The 21,138-nt window shown below is 39.6% G+C and overlaps 2 protein-coding genes across 3 annotated transcripts in view; both read left to right on the top strand.

The window, feature by feature from the left end:
• Window positions 1-154: 154 nt before the first annotated feature.
• On the top strand, window positions 155-14,372 carry atg9b (autophagy related 9B). 2 transcript variants are annotated; one of them, XM_057856707.1, is made up of 14 exons: window positions 155-901; window positions 1,034-1,079; window positions 2,958-3,020; window positions 3,685-3,849; window positions 5,769-5,910; window positions 6,143-6,891; window positions 6,971-7,124; window positions 7,275-7,454; window positions 7,576-7,821; window positions 7,899-8,137; window positions 8,205-8,298; window positions 8,372-8,456; window positions 9,891-10,048; window positions 10,168-12,096. In XM_057856707.1, exons 1-13 carry the CDS (start codon window positions 793-795, stop codon window positions 10,028-10,030), a joined length of 2,412 nt encoding a protein of 803 aa, XP_057712690.1. In that variant the 5' UTR covers window positions 155-792; the 3' UTR covers window positions 10,031-10,048; window positions 10,168-12,096. The 2 variants fall into 2 exon arrangements, with proteins under 2 accessions (XP_057712690.1, XP_057712689.1); XM_057856706.1 differs by lacking the exon at window positions 10,168-12,096 and adding an exon at window positions 12,103-14,372 and having other exon boundaries at window positions 158-901.
• A 4,663-nt stretch (window positions 14,373-19,035) lies between these two features.
• The window catches only part of obscnb (obscurin, cytoskeletal calmodulin and titin-interacting RhoGEF b), a 57,181-nt gene continuing 55,078 nt past the window's right edge, over window positions 19,036-21,138 (top strand). The window contains exon 1 of the mRNA XM_057856699.1: window positions 19,036-19,207. The gene's annotated coding sequence lies outside the window, so the exon portion shown is untranslated. The remainder of the gene's footprint in view (window positions 19,208-21,138) is intronic.

The following is a 21,138-nucleotide window of genomic DNA, read 5'->3' as shown; positions in this document are numbered from 1 at the left end:
TTACGGAAGCCCGAATTGTTTTTTTTTTTTTTTTTTTGGTCTTTTTATTATTTTTGAGAAGTAAGCCACTGCCTAAGGACATATAATATTACACTTATCATCTAATAATGTTATTTATTTATTTTTTTTGTCTTTGCTTAGAGAAACGAAACAACACGTAAATCGCACATACATACATATGTTCACGCCTGAGAACTACAACTGTGTACCGGAAGTAGTCACGGCTAAAACCTGTAGTGACGTTTGTTTGTGAAAGACAAAAACAGTGGGCGCACACGCAAGGTATGTTGTATTTTTGGAAGCGATCTGACCGGACCTGAAGACCGGACACTGAAGTCGATCGTACCGCAAGGTGAACCAATGCGAGCGGGTTGAAAGATCGCAAGTCACGGTTGTTTTTCTCCAAACGTAGAGCAAAGGAGTTTGACACCCGCGGGTGCCCGGAGCGAGTAGGGAACAAAACAAACTGTCACTCTGCTCCACCACGCTCGACTGGCTTAATCATCCTCACACAAGTCGACCTTTTCGTCCTGACTGAGGGAGGATTTAATTTTCTTGTGTGGTTGGTGCATCAAGCTCATTAATAAAAAGCCGAATTCTCCTCTGGGAAATTTGGAGCGTTACGTCACAAGCGACCGTAAATTGTCACGCTACTTTAGCTTGTAGCTAGCCTGAATTGGATCCAATCTGCAGAATGTTGCCACGGTTCTGAAGGGTTGGTTCGTTTCGTCACACATTAGATGTTACGGTTAATCCAGTGAGTTGACTGAGTAGAGAATGTGAAGCGCAATCATGGCCAATTTGGAAGCTTACCGGGAGTACCAGAGGATTGAGGACCTGGAGGAGGACTCTCCACCAGGAGAGGAGGATTTGCTACTCCATGTGCCCGAAGGCCTGAAAGGTAAACATGTTATGACACACGGGGATGGGACGTAAAAACATACATAATTTATGCAAAGGTAATTGGCATACAAGTCTCATCCCGATTCTATTTGGTTGTCCTCTCATAATTTCCCCCCTATTTGTGTTGCAGATTCATGGCATCACATCAAGAACTTGGATAACTTCTTCACTAGAATATCCTTGTTTTATCTGCGACATGCGTCACTGTACAGACCATTAATGAAGTTGATTTACCAGTAATCCGTGTTGCACCTCCCAGTTTAAATCAATTAGACATCCATTGTTGCCGATGGCAGACAATGACTTAAATAAAATAAAATAAAAACGTTATAGTGTTGTAGGGGGCCATAACCAGAATGCATTTGTTTTTTTAAATCATTATAAACATTTTTTTTTTTTAATTTTAAAATACAAAAATGATTAATTAAAATATATACCGTAATTTTTGGACTATAAGGCGTAGCTGACTATAAGCCGCGACCCACCAAATTTGACGCAAAAACGACGTTCGTTCATAGATAAGTCACACCAGACTACAAGCCGCAGCTGTCCTTACTGTATTATGGGATATTTACACCAAAAGATGTTAAAAAGATAACACTATATTTGACAGCGGCATCAAAAGACTGTCTTAAGATCAAATGGACCACCATGAAACTTTTAACCAATTGGCTGCAAAGCTTCATTGCTTCAAGAAGCTTCATTTGGCCATCACTGCTCCCTTGTGGAAGACAGTCAACCTCTGCTTTCAACACTGTTTTTGTCCAACATGCCTCCTAACATTCATTGCAGTGCTACAGATGTAAAAACAATCAAAATTCCTCTTCTGTGCTAATTATTTCTTCAGTTACTGTTCCAGTTGTTCCATTTATTGCTAGTTATGGTATTTGGTAACTATTTATTTGACAGTGGCGTCATAAGACTGTCGTAAGACCATCATAACTATGACATGACACTGCCATGAGCGTTAATGAATGCTTATGACAAATGTCATTTTGTGTCATTCGGGAAATCATCTCACTTTTGAATGGGATGTAAAGATCTGAGCTAGACATAAATGAAGTTAGTGACATAATGCATAATGTCATTAATGCCCATGATAGTGTCATGACATAATTATGACGATCTTATGGATCTCAAATATTGATCTCAAATAAATCAACAAATAAGCCTAGTGGCTTATAGTCTGAAAATTACGATAATTAAAATTGGTTTGCCAGGCTACCACGTACATTTTGTAGACGTCACATGTGGGTCATGAAGGCCACACTGTACTGTATCAAATGTTTATATTGGGCCTACGTGACCCAGAATCCACTCTATGATGCTGGTTGGTCTCACAATTTAAGTACACACATGGACACACAAAGCAATGCACCATAAGTACACGGTATGACCAGTAATAACATTATAAGTATAGCATCAATATACACAAACTTTTTAAGTGTCCTTGTTTCTGCTGCAGGTGTTGAATTGTTTAGCTTCCTGCCCATAATAGACCTGACAAACGAATTTGAAGGCGTCCTTTTTTTTGTCCATTTTTATGCAACCTGTATTGACTGGAGAAGGAGAAGGAAACCACTAAAAGTAACACCACTCAGTCTTAAGACCTCACAAGCACGTGACATAATGGAGCAGGAGGGTTTTCCTAAAAATATTGCCACTCCATCAAATAATAGTATTTCATTAGGCATACTGCTGAAAGTATTTTGTAATGTGCATCTATGTCACCATTTATTTGGTAAATGATTACTATCTGACGGAGCAAATGCACCCAATTCTGTGGTAAGGTTAGTTCAACTCTTTGTCCCAAGATTTTGTCTTTGTTGCTATGACGTCATTCATGATAAGTTACAACCTACAGGTAAACTTTGTCTTTTGAAGAATCCCCCCTAAAAACTTTGGTTGAACTGTTGTTTCACTTTTATGGGTTTCCCCTGTACTTTCATTTTTTAAATTTCATTTTTATTAATTTTATACTTTAAGTGATAATACTCCTATAAATGCCTTTCTTTTAGCCATGTGTTGTTGTTCCTTAACTTATGTGTCCACATCTATCATTTTCATCAAAAAAATGGCTTCGCCTGTATGATGCTTTCGGAGTTCTTTGAGCTTGTGTAAGTATTAACATCAATGAACTGAATATGCCCCGAAACAACCCCAAATGAAGTTCAACTTATTTTTCCTCTATGTGTCCTGTTATTGATTGGCGACCAATTAAAGCTGTAGTAGTCTGTATTTCCAATCTCAAGGTTCAACATGAGCATGTTCCACTTTGAATCACTGTTAGCTGGTCTAAAAAAAATGTTTTAAATTTTTTTTTTTTTATGTTGACGTTTTTTTTCTTCTTAAGTCACAGATCTCGTCCTCATCTTGCATATTGTTATTTTCCATTCGGGCCGTCTAATATAACTTTTTTCCGTGCTCTGCCAGTGGGGGCTTTTCTATTTTTAGGCCTTGTTCTGCTGTTTATCTGAATGTGGCCTCAGCTCGCATTAATGCAGGGCGTCATGAACTCATAACCGTATAATGACAGCCCAGTGACTCATCATGTGCAATAGTACTGAGTATTGCACGACTCCCCAATAATACGTGTTTAATTGTGGTTCTCATATCACTGTTATCTGCACTGATGGCAGTCCTCTTAAAAAGTTATTTTAAACATCACACCGGGCTCATTTACATGAATGATGATTTGTTGATTTGTGAAATGCCAGTTTATTTTGCCAGTTATAAATTGGTGTTAATACTTTTTTGTTTTTTGTTTTTTAATCTCAACAGTCAATTTTTGTTTGTCGTCACTTTCACGACGTTCTTGGTCAACTGCGTGGAGTATGATGTCCTGTTTGCTAACCGAGCTGTCAATCACACGGGTCACAACCCGTTGGACCGGAGCAAGGTCACCATCCCCGATGCACTTTTGCCCAGCCAGCAGTGCACTCAAAGGTAAAACCGTTTAGTTTGTGTTGAAATAATTGTTATGGTAAACATGTTTTAAAATAGTAAAAAATGCATATTGGGGCACATTTTTGTCATCTATGACTACGCTTGATATTCAGTTTTAAATGTGCTCAGGCTGGATAAACTTGGAGGAGACACAATTTCAAATATTTTGGTTTGTCAAACCACTTTCAAGACAGATAATTTGGCATAAACATGTTGGGGTTGTCCACTGAGATACTTGGTCTTAAGTAGATGGTTGTTTCATGGAAAGGAACGAGTTGTTCCCGTTATTTTATCTTGCGATTGGTTTTCCTGTTGCAACACTTAAGCGTTGATGACACTGTGAAGTTGTTGTGTTCCACAGTCAGTAATTGATCTGTGTCAGTAAGGTAAAAGTGGTCAGCGGAGAGACCAACATTTTGGCAGTTGCTGACTGCCACATGACACTTCACACTGGCAGGCTCGGAGCTAAAGCTTCACCCTATGTTATTATATTTTCCACCACAGTCGCCGGCCCAGTGCTTCCGTTTCATAGTTACACAATTATTTCAAAATATATATACTCTTAATCAAGGGCGTAGGTTTGATCTCAACATTGGTAGGGACGATATAACAGCAAACCTGCATGTACACTATTTGCTGAGGATGGGACATTAATGAGACCAAACAGATTGGTTGAACGGGGGTCAGGGCTACATTTATCACGAATATGAACCTAATTAATTGATAGGCTAAATGATCAATGCAAAATAAATCTGTATTGACTTGTCCTTTCATCCGTATTGGTTAAATTAGATTAACACACACACAATAAATACAGACTTGTTAATAATCTCTTAACTATCTGGAACGCAAAAAATAAACCTTTGTTTTAAGACCACTCAACATTGTCTAAATAAATAAGTTAAATATAACTGAAAAAAAACGTCTTAGTCAGAGTTTAACAAAAATAAATAAAAATGGAGCCTTTCTTCAGCTAAAAAACTACTGCTTTTGTCCACAGCCAAACTCAACAAAAATGAAAGCTCCTTTGTGCTGCATTAAGACCACATAAATAAAAATGAAAATTGGGGTCAATCAAACGTGCGTTTGAGAGGGAAAAAAATGGACCGGCACATTCAGCAAGTAAAAGGTGTAAATTTAAGTCTGAACATAATGAAAATAATACACTTAATTATGGTGGGGTCATTTCTATCCTTACAACATATTGGAAGACATTCTAAACTACCATTATAAGTGAACTCATTATATAATGCAAATATGGTTGCTTGTGGGGACAATTTGAGCTTCCGGAAATGTTGGTAGTGTTATGTCCCTACCGTCCCTATGCAAAGCTACGCTCTTGGTCATAATGCAAAACTTCATGGAAGTCAATGTTGGATCATAGTGTTATTTTTGGCATTTCCAGATCAAGTGTAGAAACATTCTAAAGTTGACGGCGTAGTTTGAGTTGAGATTCTGCTGGATATAAACATAAGACAAACACTTGTTCGCTCATCTTCTTAAAGTCCAAGTAATTTATCTCGCAGGAACGATAAAACAAAGCTATCTGAGGAAGGAAACATCTTGTCTTTGATTACAGAGAATCCATTTTTTTCTTTATCAAACTTTCTTGTAGCATGACTTTTTACTCAATTGTTAATAAATGACTTTTCTCAGCATTATTTTCGTAACGATCTGACTTTTTCCCCCAGGCAATATCTGAACGATACTTTTGTAACATGACTTTACAGAAATAAAATCAAAGCAATTTTTTCCCCTCTTTATTTTTTTATTATGTTTGGAGAAATATATTTTTTCCTCTCTGAACAATTTGACCAATCTCATAACACTGATATATTTTTCTTGAAATAAATACAAACCTTTCCCTCAGAATATTACAAGTTTATTTCTCAAACATTATTATCACCTTGTTCTTTCAGCATTCAAGAAAACAGATGGATCATATTCCTTCTAATTATGGCGACCGTCTTCTGGATCTATCGACTTATCAAAGTCATTTGCAACGTTCTGAGCTACTGGGAGATTCGTCAGTTCTACATTAAAGCACTGAAGATCAGAATGGTACACTTTTTAAACAATCGTCATCAATATGTTACAGTTCTTGACTGCTAATGACAGTGACATGAACTGGGAGAGCTGGCACTTTCGTTGTCAGTGGAAGCCAATGAGTTAACGTGTCTACAGCATACCCAGAATTATAGTAATTTTTTTTTGTTCTGCACAGTACATTCACCCATCCAAGTCAGTATATCTGCTAACAATAATTTGAATCTCTGCTGCGTCATTGTTCTAGGATGAACTATGCAACTTCACATGGCAGGAAGTCCAGGATCGTCTCATCAGCCTGCAGCGAGAGCAGCAAATGTGCGTCCACAAGAAAGAACTGACAGAATTGGACATCTATCATCGCATCTTGCGCTTCAAAAATTACATGGTTGCCATGATCAACAAATCTCTGCTTCCCGTGCGGCTGCAGCTCCCCCTGTTGGGCGATGTAATCTTTCTCACACAGGGCTTGAAGTACAACTTTGAACTCATCCTCTTCTGGGGCCCTGGCTCTCTGTTCCAGAACAAATGGAACCTGCACCCCAAGTACAAGCGCAGCAGCAATCGGCTGGAGCTGGCACAGCAGCTCAGCAGGGTCATCCTGCTCATGGGTGTGGCCAATCTGCTGCTATGTCCCTTCATTCTGGTGTGGCAGGTGCTCTACGCATTCTTCAGCTACACCGAAATCATTCGGCGCGAGCCCGGGAGTCTGGGCGCGCGCCGCTGGTCCCTTTACGGTCGACTGTACTTGCGCCACTTCAACGAGCTGAACCACGAGCTGCATGGACGCTTGGGTCGAGGCTACAAGCCCACGTCCAAATACATGAATTCCTTCACGTCGCCGCTGCTCACCGTGCTGGCTAAAAACGTCGCCTTCTTCTCGGGCTCCGTGTTGGCCGTGCTTATTGCGCTCACTGTCTACGACGAAGACGTCTTGACTGTGCAGCACATTTTGACTGGCATCACTGTGCTAGGGGTGGTTATCACTATCACCAGGTGTGGTGTACAATCTGTGTCTCTAATGGTTCTGCATCCATATTACTAAACCCTTGTGCTTGTTTATGATTTACACAAGGTCCTTCATCCCAGACGAGCATATGGTTTGGTGCCCAGAACAGCTGCTGCAGTGCATGCTGGCCCACATCCACTACATGCCGGACCACTGGAGGGGCAACGCTAACAAGAGCGAAACCCGTGACGAGGTGGCACAGCTGTTTCAGTACAAAGCGGTGAGCAGAGAAAACCTCGATAGATGAGCGTGGCCTTTCTTATGAATTCCGGATGAGCTTTTGTGGAGAGTTTACTAATCATTGCAACATCATTTGTTGCTACATTTGATCATCTTTTTCATGCACACTAAGCTGTTCTGTCGAAAGCAGGTGTTCATCCTGGAGGAGCTGCTCAGTCCCATCGTCACACCCTTTATCCTCATCTTCCTGCTAAGGAGCAAGTCTCTGGAGATTGTCGATTTCTTCCGGAATTTCACAGTGGAGGTCGTCGGTGTGGGAGATATATGCTCCTTTGCGCAGATGGACATCAGACGCCACGGGAACCCAACTGTAAGCATGACTCGTGGGGTACACTCATACCTCCACACTCATGCACCCATTAACTGTATTGTTACCTTTCTACACAAACCATGTTACTACTAACATTTTTTTTTAATGACTTATGCTCTAGTGGCTGTCTGAGGGCCAGACGGAGGCATCTGTGTACCAGCAGGCCGAAAATGGCAAGACGGAGTTGTCACTCATGCATTTCACCATTAAGAACCCACACTGGCAGCCACCATTGGAAAGCTCTGTGTTCATCAGTCATCTCAAGGAGAAGGTACACCACGATGCGCAAAGTGGTCCGTCTCCGCAGCTCTTGCTCTCTGAGGCGCCGCTATGCACATCACTGCAGTCCAATGAGTCCGGTACTGGGGTAAGAAATCCAACAAGCTCAACTCATCGCTGTGCAGAAATATCAATTTATCACCAACTTGCTTCATTTGTCCCCAGCCTGATAATCTGCTTGCCAGCGTCTTGGCACACCCCGTTCTCACTGCGTCAGGACTACAAGGCAGAGATCACCGCTTCATCCCACCGAGCACGGCAGCGTCAGCGGCCGCCAGTGTCCTTGCCTCTTTGTCTACTTCTCAGCTGCCGCACACAGGCCGGGGCCGCTCGCAACGCCACCAAGGGTCCTTCTTACATCCAGACAGTACTATGTACCACAGTGATCGAACTGTCATAGACAGGTAGGTACCTGACAAATTTCCTGTTTTTTTTTTCCCTTTTAATTTAAGCGTTTTCTGTTCCTATTAGTATGTCATTCAGCGACAGCCATTTACGGAGCAATACGCTCCACTCGGAGTTTGCCTCAGCAGAGATGAGCCTTCACGCCATTTACATGCATGAGGTGATTCTCTCTTCCGTACCCCTCACATCATGCCACCCACTTGCCATCTATTGACACACATCCTATGTATCAGCTCCACCAGCAGACGTCACACCCTCAGAGAAATTCAGGGCAATGGCATAGCTCGGTGCCAATGACAGAGCTCCACAGTCACACTGGTAAGTTTAACACCGGTCGTAGACTTCATAATCATATTGACGGGTCAGACTCGACCTTCACTGCGCCACGCCTTCAAGTAGGGGGCCATCCCACAAGCCGCTTCAGTTATTCTCAGTCGGTCGCAGCAACACATGCAGTGATCTAATGCCGGATTTATGTTGAAAAAGTACGAAAGCTGTACCTCATACAAACAGGAAGGATTGTCTCAGGAGTGATTTGTTCGAGGATTCACAGTAATTATTATATATTTTTTTTAGTTTTTTTCACAAAAATTTGCAACATAAAAAGCTCTCTGCTGTAAGGCTGCCGCCACATGGACTAACAGACTAGCATCGTACTTTGACATATTTATGAAAATAAATGCTAACTGCACTTTTTTTTTTTTTTATTTGCTTTTGACCAAGAATCGAGACCGTTTTATGTCCATATCTATAAAGAATTCAGGGATTTAAGCATTTATTCACAAGTATTTTCACCGGGAAAGCTCAATTTACATTTGGCGGCCACCACATTGACCAACAGACTAGCATCGTACTTCGAAATATTTACGTAAAATAAATGCTAAGTGCCGTTTTTTTTGCTTTTAACCAAGAATCGAGACTGTTTTACTTCCATATCTATAAAGAATTCAGGGATTTAAGCATTTACTCATAAGAATTTTCAACGTAAAAAGCTCTTTGTTGTAAGGCTGCCACCACATTGACTAACAGACTACCATCGTACTTTAACATATTTACGTAAAATATAAATGTTAGCTGCCCAGTTTTTTGCTTTTAACCAAGAATCAAGACTGTTTTACGTCCATATCTATAAAGAATTCAGGGATTTAAGCATTTAGTCACTATAATTTTCACCGGAAAAGCTCTGTTTACATATAGCGGCTGCCACGTTGACCAACAGACTAGCGTCATACTTCAACATATTTTCGTAAAATAAATGCTAACTGCACGTTTTTTTTTTTTTGCTTTTAACCAAGAATCAAGAATGTTTTGCGTCCATATCTATAAAGAAGTCAGGGATTTAAGCATTTAATCACAAGAATTTTCACCGGAAAAGCTCCGTTTACATATGGCGGCCGCCGCATTGACCAACAGACTAGTGTAATACTTCGACATATTTACGTAAAATAAATGCTAACTGCACGTTTTTTTTTTTTTTTTGCTTTTAACCAAGAATCGAGACTGTTTTGCATCTGTATCTATAAAGAATTCAGGGATTTATCCACGGGAATTTTCTACGAAAAAAGCTCTTTGTCTGTGATTCCACTCGGTCAGCTTTGACGGCCACGCCAACAATGGAGGCCCCCTATTAATTGACCCTATGAACCGTCAATATCATTATGAAGTCTATGCACCGGTCATGTGTTCTACTCTGACACTGGCATGAAAAAATGTGTTTGTATTCTGTGGTTTACTCAATTTCAAAATTGTCAGGTAACCCTGCCCATGTTAGTTCAACGCCGTCTTTGGTCACACCAGTGCACCTTGGTGGGTGGCAAGAAGAAGAGGAAGAAGATGAAGGTGAAGAGGAGATAAACAGTGGCTCCACTCAGAAACAAGACACCAGGACTTGAAGTGCCTTACGACATAAGGTGTGTGCTCTGTGCTGTAACTGTGTAGCTTCTTGTTTAAGCGGAAGTTCAGGATTTTTGACATTAGGCTTAATCTTGAATGAAATGTTTAATGTCATCATTATCTGTATCATTGACAGTTGCAAAATGTAATATGATTAGCCCGAAGAAAGAAAGAACCGAAGAAAGACAAGGGCAGACGGGAGAAGCATATGCTTATCCAGACCCGTCCCCTTGCAGCCAAGGACGCACAATCAAACATGGCAGAGTTGCATACATCATACTAAATGAGCTTTTCGGGGTTTTTTGGGGATTTTTTTTTTGTCCACATGAATTTTCGAGAAAATTCTGTCCAGTGAACTCTGCGTCCAGTCAAGCAGCTCCATAATGTAGGTTGTTACAGTTCAGGCAGCAGGCTCAGCAGTTAATGACATGTGTTTGCAGCAGGGCATATTTTCAATGTTATGGCTATTTACGAACAATTCCTCGCTTATCGACACTCTTCTCACACTCCCATAACTTTGTCTCTGTCCCTGACATTCCATCATACATTTGTTGTGGGAACATTTTGTTATGGCTGTGTGTGTGTGGCAGTAGTGTTATGTGTTATTATAACTGGAGTTCAAGTGGCGACTCTTCGAGTTAGCAGGGGTTTAGTTAGTTGGTGGAGTTGATTTCAACATCCGTTCTGTTTCGTTTGCAAGTTATTTGTTAGTTTCAGGGCTCCGGAGTGGCTAAGCTAGCGCGAGCAAGTCAATAGCACCAATATATATATAGCATGCCAATAAAAAAATGATACAAATCCAACATAGTCAAATAAATTCAAAACGCAGATCATTGTTTCAAAACACCCATGCGGCCAAAACAATGTCACACCGAACTGCCGTAATTCATTTCATTCTGCACGACTATTTTTTTAGATGCGTAATACGACCCCAATAAAGAGGTGTGCTTTGGTCACTCGTTTTCATGCTGCATTCAAGGAAGGTGGGAAGTCGGACTTATCCCGTTTGGAGGGTACTAGTTGCGACCTTAAAGCATTCCAAGCGAATGTAAAAAGCAAAAATGGCTGATCACCACACGTTGTTTTTTATTTTGGCCTTCAAAAGACATTTTGAACTCCAGCCAACGTGACTTCTCATAAGCGATCAAATAGTGGAGGCGTACCAATTTTTCCTGATGAGAGGTTGGAAACTCTGACTTAGTTCCCACCTTCCTCGAATGCAGCATCAGTCTGCTGAGTTAACTGATGGCCGGCAACATGGCAAAATGTTGCCTGGCACAGCCAGACTATTCTCCCTGTATTTTTCAAACACTATGAGAAATAGTCTAAACTTCTCCATTCTCCGCTCACGCTAATTACTTGTCGCTTTAACAACGTCACGTCTGCCCGTCGCTGATTGGTCCACTCCGCTGTCTGGCTGTGGCTTGCTCCGCCCTCGGAATTTGATCCGCCGGACGGTCGCCAGACTCAATCGCTGGAACAGCGATGAGTCTGGTATACCAGACAAGGCAAAATGTGCATTTAGAGGCTGTGGAAACATACAGAAGAAACAGGCCAACGAAAGTTTCCACAAATTCCCTATGAAGAACGAGGAAAAATATAAACTGGTCACTTGCTGCTGGCTACGACATAAAAAATCAGCTGTGAAAAAAACCCGATGTGATGTCACTCCGCCCTGTTCCTCTGCAGAGCTTCTGGATTACAAATTTACTGTTCATACTGCAATTATTGACATGCAATGGTAAATTTTAATAGCTTTATCTTGAAAACATAGCCCACACTATTGATTGCATGGGTCATCGATGATTTTCATGTGTGCATATGTTGTTTTTTTGTTGGCATGCTATAATGGTGCCATTGACTCGTGCTAGCTTAGACACTCTGGAGCCCTGAAACTAACAAATAACTTGTAAACCAAACAGAATTTTTTAAAATCACCTCCACCAACTAACTAAACCCCTGCTAACTCGAAGATTAAGCCTAATGTCAAAAATCCTTCCGCTTTTAGTATACAGTATGATACATCTAATTGATTGAGCGATACAATCAATTGATTTTTTTTCCTTTGCAGTGTTTACATTTTACTTTTCTCAATGAACACTGTGGCCTTAGAAAATTTTCAGCACGGACCTTTAAATCCTTCCTTTTGTCACGAGGACTTCTCATGAAGAAACCACTATCTTCTTCTGCACAGCCATCAGGGAAGCGTTCGTATTTTTATTTTATCAAGATGAAGTGTGTGCGTGTATGCGGGCAGACAGCATGGTGTATTTATAAAACCACTGATGGAAAAAAAACGCCAAAAGCTCTATATGCACAATTCAAGTGTTGGTAGTGCACATCACAAGCATCCATTAAGTTGTTACGCTGCATTATTTCCGCTTGGGTGTATCATAGTGATGTGTAAATACTTGAAGAGTCCACATTGTTTCTACACGAACAGTGCAGTACTCATACTGCTAGAAGAGTATGTGGCTGAAGGACTTGATCAGTGACTTCACAGTTTTGTTTCTCACTCATAGATTTGGTTCAGTATTATCAAGTCTTTTACTTAGTAATATTTGGATGGTTACTGGGGAGCTGGAGCTTATCCTTGGTGACTTTCGGGCCTGAAGCAAAACATGAAAAGGACATGCAAATTGCCCACACAGGAAGGCCGGGATTTCACCCATGAATCCCAAAACTGTGAGGCAGGTGTGCTTTACATTTCAACTTTATTGAAGAAGTTTTTTGTAAAATTATTTTTACACGACTTTAGTCTTTTGGTTTTTTTTCAGTGAACCTCATGAAGCATGCGTGTTAATTAGAATAGACATATTCCCTCTGAATGAACAATTTCTCCCCTGAAATTTCTTGGTTCACTTGGACCCGACAAATCCTTTAACCTGCTATTTTTTTTTTTTACTTCTGATATGTATGTTAAAGATAAGTATTTTAAAAAGATGTTTAATTTATCTTTCTCGTGACTAAAGACTAACCAGGCCTACAAAATTGAGTGCCTATAAAGATAGGACTAAATGACATTATGTTAGAGTAGTTCAATATCAGCACACACATAAACTTGACTTATTTAAACCACATACTATATTGTATTAAGGCTTTGAATAATTTTCAACATCCTGAATGCTAAAAATTTCGGCCTCCTTATTTATCTCTCTGTGGAAGAACAAATGCTTCATGATGCTAACATAATCTCAGTATTTTGCACTTCTTTAAAAGCATAATTGTACATAGACATATGCACAGCTCATACAACAGCTCAGAAAGGGATCTGAGCCACCACCTCTATATGTTTGTATATAAAGACTCATTTTATATCGGCCATATTGATGAGGTAGCCGTTTGCTTACATGTTTGTTTTAGGTTTAGTTTTTTTTTGGGTGGTTGTGTACATGTTGCCTCTTACAATTCGTAAAAGACACTGGAGTTCAATGTTGTTATTTTTTTTAATAGCAGTGACACCTCACTGCTGGTGTTGTCCTTTTAATTTGAAGCAGTGCCTTAGCATTAAGGAGTCATTTTATCTCAAGTCATATAGGATTTACATTATTACAGTAAATATTCTGTAGTAATGTGCTCTTATTAGGTCACTGTGTTTAGTAATCAGGTGAAATACTGAATTTACTTAAATAGTGGCTCCAATAAGTCAAATAATTGCCTTCCTCAAATTAGTTTTCAGGTATGGTATCTATCTGCTTCAGACAAACACTAACTAACACATCCGTAAAATATATGCATTTGCCCATTTAATGCAAATAAACTCCTCTCTGACCTCACAGAGAGCAAGAACCAATTAGTTAGTGGTTTGTCATCCACTTAAGACGATAAACCCTTTCCTCAAATAAACGTCCTGCCCCAATTAGTTGGCAGGTTCATCATCCACTTGTGCAAATGTAAGCTGTTTGTTTGTCTAAATACGATGGACTTAAATAAATGCGGCTAGTAAGAAGACTGGCAAAGAAACTGACGACATACACGTTTTATCCCCCCCCCCCCCCCCCACATAAATCTGTCTGAATTTGTACTGTCTTGTCATTTACTGGCATCATCAGCTTTACAATAGATAACCTCACAAAGACACGCCAGTCCAGTGACACAATGATCATTATAAGGTGCTATATGTTTTCATGCTGAAATACTACATGGGTTTTACAGCACGCTCTGTGTGTTAAACACTAGCTGATTAATGCAACTTGCCAAAAGAATTTTTTCAACACTGTGTCACAATATTCGTTAGTTTATGTTTAACAGATGCATCTTAATTGAGCTTTATTTTTTTGTGTGTGGTTATTGATGCTGTGATGTCTATTTGAAATAAAACATATTTCAAAAATTTGTGATTGAACACTCTGATGTGATCTTTTATGGCTGCACTGAAGTCCTTAAACTATGTACTCCCACAGTGTTATAAAGCATTATTATTTCCCTCACAAACACCTGTGAAGCAATATATGGCGGAAACACTCAGTTGACTTGATGTTCCGTTCTGAGACCCCCCTATTTGGCCAAACTTCAAAATTGTCCTATATGCATGCATGATACATCATTGGAAAGCTTAAAATCTCCATTTTCTGGGGGAAGAAAAATTTTGAACAGGGGCCATTTATTTATTTATTTATTTAAACAGCAAAACTCTAACTGGAGGTGAGAGCATGAGAGAGCATAATTAAAGACGCCACAATTTTAACGAGATATAATCGCATACTTGCCTCTTTTTGATCCAAAAACTCCATGTAGCATGTATCACCGAGTGTCGAGACACAGCTGTGAATGGCTACAACCGGATATTTTTTTGTGATTTTATGGCTAAAACATGGTAATATAACAAGGGTCGAGATGCAGAAATCGAAGACACCAAGGAGCGGTCGAGATTTACTTTTTCAGATATTTATCCTTTTAAACGTTTTTTGTCTTTGTATGGATCGATTATTTATCATCTAAAATCATTTAAACTTGTAGTATAGTCAAAACCAAAGAGCTGTCCAAAAACACCAGAGACAAAATAGTTCACCTCCACAAGGCTGGAAAGGGCTACGTGGCAATTGCAAAGCATCTTGGCGAAAAAAAAAAAATCCACTGAGCAATCATTAGAAAACGTACAAAACTAAATATGATGGTCAATCTCAATCGGAGTGGGGCCCATGTAAGATATCACCTCATGGGGCCTCAATGATCCCAAGAAAGGTGAGGAATCAGCCCAGAACTACAGAACAGGTGTTAGTCAATTACCTGAGAAGAGCTCTGACAGCCGTTTCCAAGGTTACTATTGGTAATACACTAAGACGTCAAGGTTTGAAATCATGCATGGCACGGAAGGCTCCCCTGCTTAAACCAGCACATGTCAAGGCCCGTCTTAAATTTGCCTCTGACCATTTGGATGATGCAGAAGAGTCATGGGAGCAAGTTTTGTGGTCAGATGAGAGTAAAACTGAACTTTTTGGTCATAATTTAACTAACTGTGTTTGGAGGAGGAAGAATGATGAGTACTATCCCAAGACCACCATCCCTACTGTAAAGCATGGGGGTAGTAGCATCATGCTTTGGGGGTGTTTTTCTGTACATGGGACAGGACGAGTGCACTGTATTAAAGAGAGGCTGACTGGGGCCCTGTATTGTGAGATTTTGGGGAACAACCTCCTTCCCTCAATCAGAGCATTGAAGATGGGTTGTGGCTGGGTCTTCCAACAAGACAATGACTCGAAGCACACAGCCAGGAAAACCAAGGACTGGCTCCGTAAGAAACATAACAAGGTTCTATCATGACCTAGCCAGTCTCCAGACCTAAACCCAATAGAAAATCTCAAACTCTGTGTTTCTCAGCGACAGCCCAGAAACCAGACTGATGGGTGGGCCAAGATCCCTCCTGAAGTGTGTGCAAACCTGGTGAAAAAATTCAGGAAACCTTTGACCTCTGTAATTGCAAACAAAGGCTACTGTACATAATATTAACATTCGTTTTCTCAGGTGTTCAAATACTTATTTGCAGCTGTATCACACAAATAAATCGTTGAAAATTCATACATTGTGATTTCTGGATTTTTCTTTTTAGATAATCGCTCTCACAGTGGGCATGCACCTATGTTGAAAAATTTCAGACCCCTCCATGATTTCTAAGTGGGAGAACTTGCAAAATAGCAGGGCGTTCAAACCGTATTGGCCCGAATATAAGACGGTGTTTTTTGCATTGAAATAAGATTGAAAAAGTGTGGGTCGTCTTATATTCGCGGTCTCGATGTTATACCCATTCACGACGCTAGATGGCGCCAGATATCATTGAAGCGATGTTCTGTCATGACAAATCTCAGCTACTCTCAAGTTTAACCAGTTTGCATTATTTTATTGCAATGTTTTTCCTTATTCAGATTTGTTTCAAGACTACAGTTACAGTTAGACTTCACTTTGATGGTTAATGCAGTTATTGCAATTTTGTTGTTTTATCACAATAGATCGGTTTATTTACATTTAAAAAACCAGAAGCCATTCATTTACGAATGTGATTGCACTTTAGTTTACATATTTAAATGTTCAGATATTAAGATTTGAATGAGGCGAAATAACATGCTTGTTCTCTCAAATAAATTGGTAAAATCATTTGTTACAGATGTACTGTAATTACTTTCTGTATAATAAAAATGAATTTGGTGTTCAAAAAGTTTTTTCAAACTTGAGTCTTGAAAAAGAGGGAGTCGTCTTGTAATCAGGGCCGTCTTATATTCGGGCCAATACGGTACTTATTTTCTTCACATGATGTTTTCTTCACTGAACTCATTATACAATGCAAATAAGGTTGCTTAAAACTTGGTGGGGACAATTTCAGCATACTGAAAAGTTGCTAGTGTTATGTCCCTACCGTCCCTATGCAAACCTATGCCCTTTATTTAATGTATCGTGACTTGGGCTCGGCATGTAGAACTTTTTAAACCAAGCCCTAACTTGAGTAGGTTTTACAATTTTTATTCATGGTAGTAAGCTGTTTTGTAAATACATACCAACAACACATTCTGACTACAGAAAATAACAGATTGTTCTTTACCTCAGAAATTAACTCAGGGAAATGAAAAAGACTGAGGCACATGACTGCCTTTTCATACACCTTTAAAGGAAGCACAGACATTAACCACAGTAACTGGACAAAATGTCATACAGGCATACTTAGTGTCTGCTAGAATTTCGAGCAGGGGCCTGATTCAAGTTAGTGTCCAGACTACCTGCTGCTGTCAATCACCAAGAAAGAAAATACTGTGTTACTACACACTGCAAAAATGTGATTCTATACTCAGGTATACCGGTAGTTATGTCTCTGAATGCGGTTCATGCTTTGTGTTTTGTCTGCTGTTTTAGATATATTGATCTTTTAGGCCTTCAATGCGCCAGTGCAGTCATCATGTGGCCCAGCAGCTGTAGTGAATGCTTCGTCAAAGCAATAGTCCACTGGATACAATGAGTCACTATTATTCATAGGTGGATGAAGGGGATCAATGGCTTCAAGTGTGTGCTTTGGGAAAATATGATGGTTGCTTACGGAAGGTATTATAAGATAAAGGTTCCAACGCAAAACATTTCATACTGCACATAGGATACCCAACCTCTGGACTATTATTTTTTAATTTGTTATTAAATAGTACAGTTGTAACTCACCCTTCTTGTGCACACCATTCATAAACTTGAAACCTCGTAAATTGAGAATGCAGTAAACTGAGGACCTACTGTAAGCCTCGGTGCTCATTAAAAATATGCTAATACCTATTTAAAGATCTGTTATGGCTTCATTATCTAAGTGTAATATGACCTTGACGAGGCCTACAAATTTACTGTATATCTACAACAATAATTTCCATCCATTCGGCACTTTATTAATAAAGATTTTAGTCAGTGCTTTGTATTTATATTACAGAATACATTACACCAAGACTAGGGTTGGGCATCAATGGGAACCAGTTCTATCACTCTGATGCTCCCGCAATCGTTCGAATTTTTAAATTTCGATTCCATGTTTCGATGCCCTGACCACCGAGCGGGAAAAAAATGGAAAATGTTCAAAGACTAATATACAGTTAAATACAGGTTTAAATTAGCCATGTGAGAAGTTCATATATTTAAAAAATCATCGAGAAGTTAAGACTTTACTATAAACTATGCAATTTTTTTTTTACCCTGTATTTTTTTTACTCTCTCTCTCTTAAAAGAATCGTAATCGAGAATCGCTCGGAACCGGAATCGAAACATGGAACAGTGAATCGTTCAATTTCAAACGCTGCCCAACCCGAAACAAGACCAAAGTTATTATTTGCCACTGCTACCCAATCCTGGATAGCGGAAGACGACAGATGGATGAATGGATAATTATATATAATAAAATGGGATGCAGGCTATCATTTATCTCAAGCCATATTTGTATCAGGAGCAATGATGTCATGGCATGAAAGTGTTGCACTAACTGTTCCAAAAGGTTTGTCAAAAGTGCCTGAGTGAACATCTTACATTTCAAAATTTAACCTAAAAACTCATTAATAACAATAAATGTTTAACTCATTCTCCACCATTGATTTGACATCCAGTTGCATGTTTCAGTGCTATTGATGACAATAGTTCAATCCCATTTGCCAAGGAGGTGTGGCAGTAAATGGATTGGTCATCAACCACCGTCAATAGCAACCAAAGTTATAAAGTACAAAAGCAAAAATAAAAAAACTAATTTTAGCAAATTAGGATCATTAGCACTGCACATGAGCTCAAGTGGCGGTGCTGTTGTAAATCCAGGATCCCGGATATTATTAATTGGAAGCATGCAATCTGAAGGTTTCAACTCTTTGAGAGTTGCTTTAATTAAGTACAAAATGTTAAATGGTTGTGTACAATCTACCCTGCAGCAGTGTGCACTACAGTGTGAGTTACTATGTGTGCTATTTGCACACTAAATGACAAGAGTCTATTTTGGAAAGGAGGCTGCGCCAAAATAGGCATGCTAGTTATCTGCCAGCATCATGTTGGACCTACACAGGACAAGAAAGAAAAAAGTCCAGTCAAGTGCGCACCACAGGGAATCGGGGGATGCTACTGCGCTCTGAATTTGCAACCATTTTAAGGATATTTGAACTCAAGACACTTTTCTTCAAGGGTTGGACTTGCAACAGTTTGGAGCTATCCATGACTGACTGACCCAGAGAAGACTCAAGGTGATTCATTGACATTACTTCTATTTTTTAACAATGCAATGAATTTAAAATGATGTGTTCTGGTAAAGGATTTATTTGACTTGGCACAGTTAAAGTTCAAAAACAAATTCAAGGAATTACACGAACAGTTTGTTGGTGTGTGTCAAGCTAGCTGGCTAGCCTAAACCCCGCCATTTTGTCGCATTTATTTTTGTTGGGTTTTGTTCCGGCCTATTGTTAAATCTTTTAACTAGCTTTTTAAGATATTATCCTGTACAGGAGGAAGTGAAGAGTGTTGGCGTAAATGTCGGAGTCTTATCAAACAGCTGAGGCCACGTCGGCTTCTACAAATGGAAATAAAGCGAGACAGCAAGGGACAGCTGAGGTTATTTTGGTCCGGCCTCAGTTGAAGGGACCGAGGCGACAAAGCCACTAAATGTCACCGTTCGTGAAGGGGGAAACACACAGTTTGACCTTGTCGCCGTGGAACTTATTAGTTTGTGCGCATTAAAATGACTTACTGTTGCTGAGTAGCATGTGGAACTGAACTGATGTTTTGTGTGCTGTAGGCCCATATATTGATGAGTGTAACTAGTGACTGAGACACTTTGTGCTAGTAAATACTGTATGTCAGTCTTCATGATTTATGTCTATTTTCACAAGTGCTATCAACTTGTCAAACACTCACCACCAGTCACAATTTTAGGTACATGCCTGTAAATAACATCTAATGTACATGGGTCTTGATTTACAGTGTAAGCCAAATTTGAACCCAAGTCAAAAGACACCATTGTCAATCACCAAGCTACAGTTGCACAGTTGCCAAGTCATAATGGTGTAAAGCAGGGGTCTCCAAACCGTTCCTCAGGGGCCGTTGTAGGTCCTGGTTTTTATTCCAACCGATCCAGCACATACAGTTTAACCAATGAGGTTGACTGCAATCAAATAATAAGACACCAGATCGGTGAAAAAGTGTTATCATATTTGGTTGGAATGAAATCGTACATTCACTGCAGCCCGATGTGGAATAGTTTGGAGACCCCTGGTGTAAAATGTAACCCTCATTTAGGACAAATCTGATCTGATTGGGTGGAAATAAAGCAATGTTAACCTGTTCGAAAATCCAGTAAGTCATCCAACACATTTGCAGTAGCAATTAAAATTGTCATTTACGTTTCTTTTGGTTGGTTTTAGAAGAAACTTCCAACTGAAAGTACGTAAGACGGGAGAACAAAAGTCTTAAATGGGATTATTATGTGAATTAGAATCATGTTTTGAGACGATTCGACTATATACAACAATTTAGCAAAGTGCAGATGATGAGAAATTAGTCTTTTAATCTGCCGGTTAGCCACGCCTACCATCATAGGGCTCTAGCGTCCCCAACAGGTTGATGACATCAGTCACGATTTCATCTGATTTAGTATGCAGCCTATTGAGGGGGAATTATTCAAAACGAGGAAAACGCGACGAAGAGAGCCGCAAAATGTAATTGTTTCAGTCTCTCTACTCCAATTTTTTTTTACAGGATATTCTTTTTATCCAAGTATTTTTCCCCAATAGCTAAATAAATGGCTTGAGAAGGACCAATCAGCCCGTTGAGAGGGAATTATTCAGAACGAGGAAAACGTGAGGAAGAGAGCCGCAAAATGTCATTGTTTTAGTCTCTCTACTCCAATATTTTTACAGGATATTCTTTTTATCCAAGTATTTTTTCCCCAATAGCTAAATAAATGGCATGGTCATGACAAATAACAGTCTTGTGCTAAATGTAATATGAAATAATAAAAATGCATTTATTCAGGACGACATGGCAAAATTACTCCATAATGTCAAAAATGTCGACTTCACCTTTACTGTCGCACCTCCTGAACGATATTTTATGCCACCTAAATCGGGCTTATGTCATTTCCCTTCGCCGGTTTTGGAGAATGTAAACAAACCAAGAGGTG

Source organism: Corythoichthys intestinalis, chromosome 14, assembly GCF_030265065.1.
Source record: "Corythoichthys intestinalis isolate RoL2023-P3 chromosome 14, ASM3026506v1, whole genome shotgun sequence".
NCBI lineage: Eukaryota > Metazoa > Chordata > Actinopteri > Syngnathiformes > Syngnathidae > Corythoichthys > Corythoichthys intestinalis.
The sequence above is the reverse complement of the archived record's forward strand: the minus strand, read 5'-3'. Positions and strand labels throughout refer to the sequence as shown.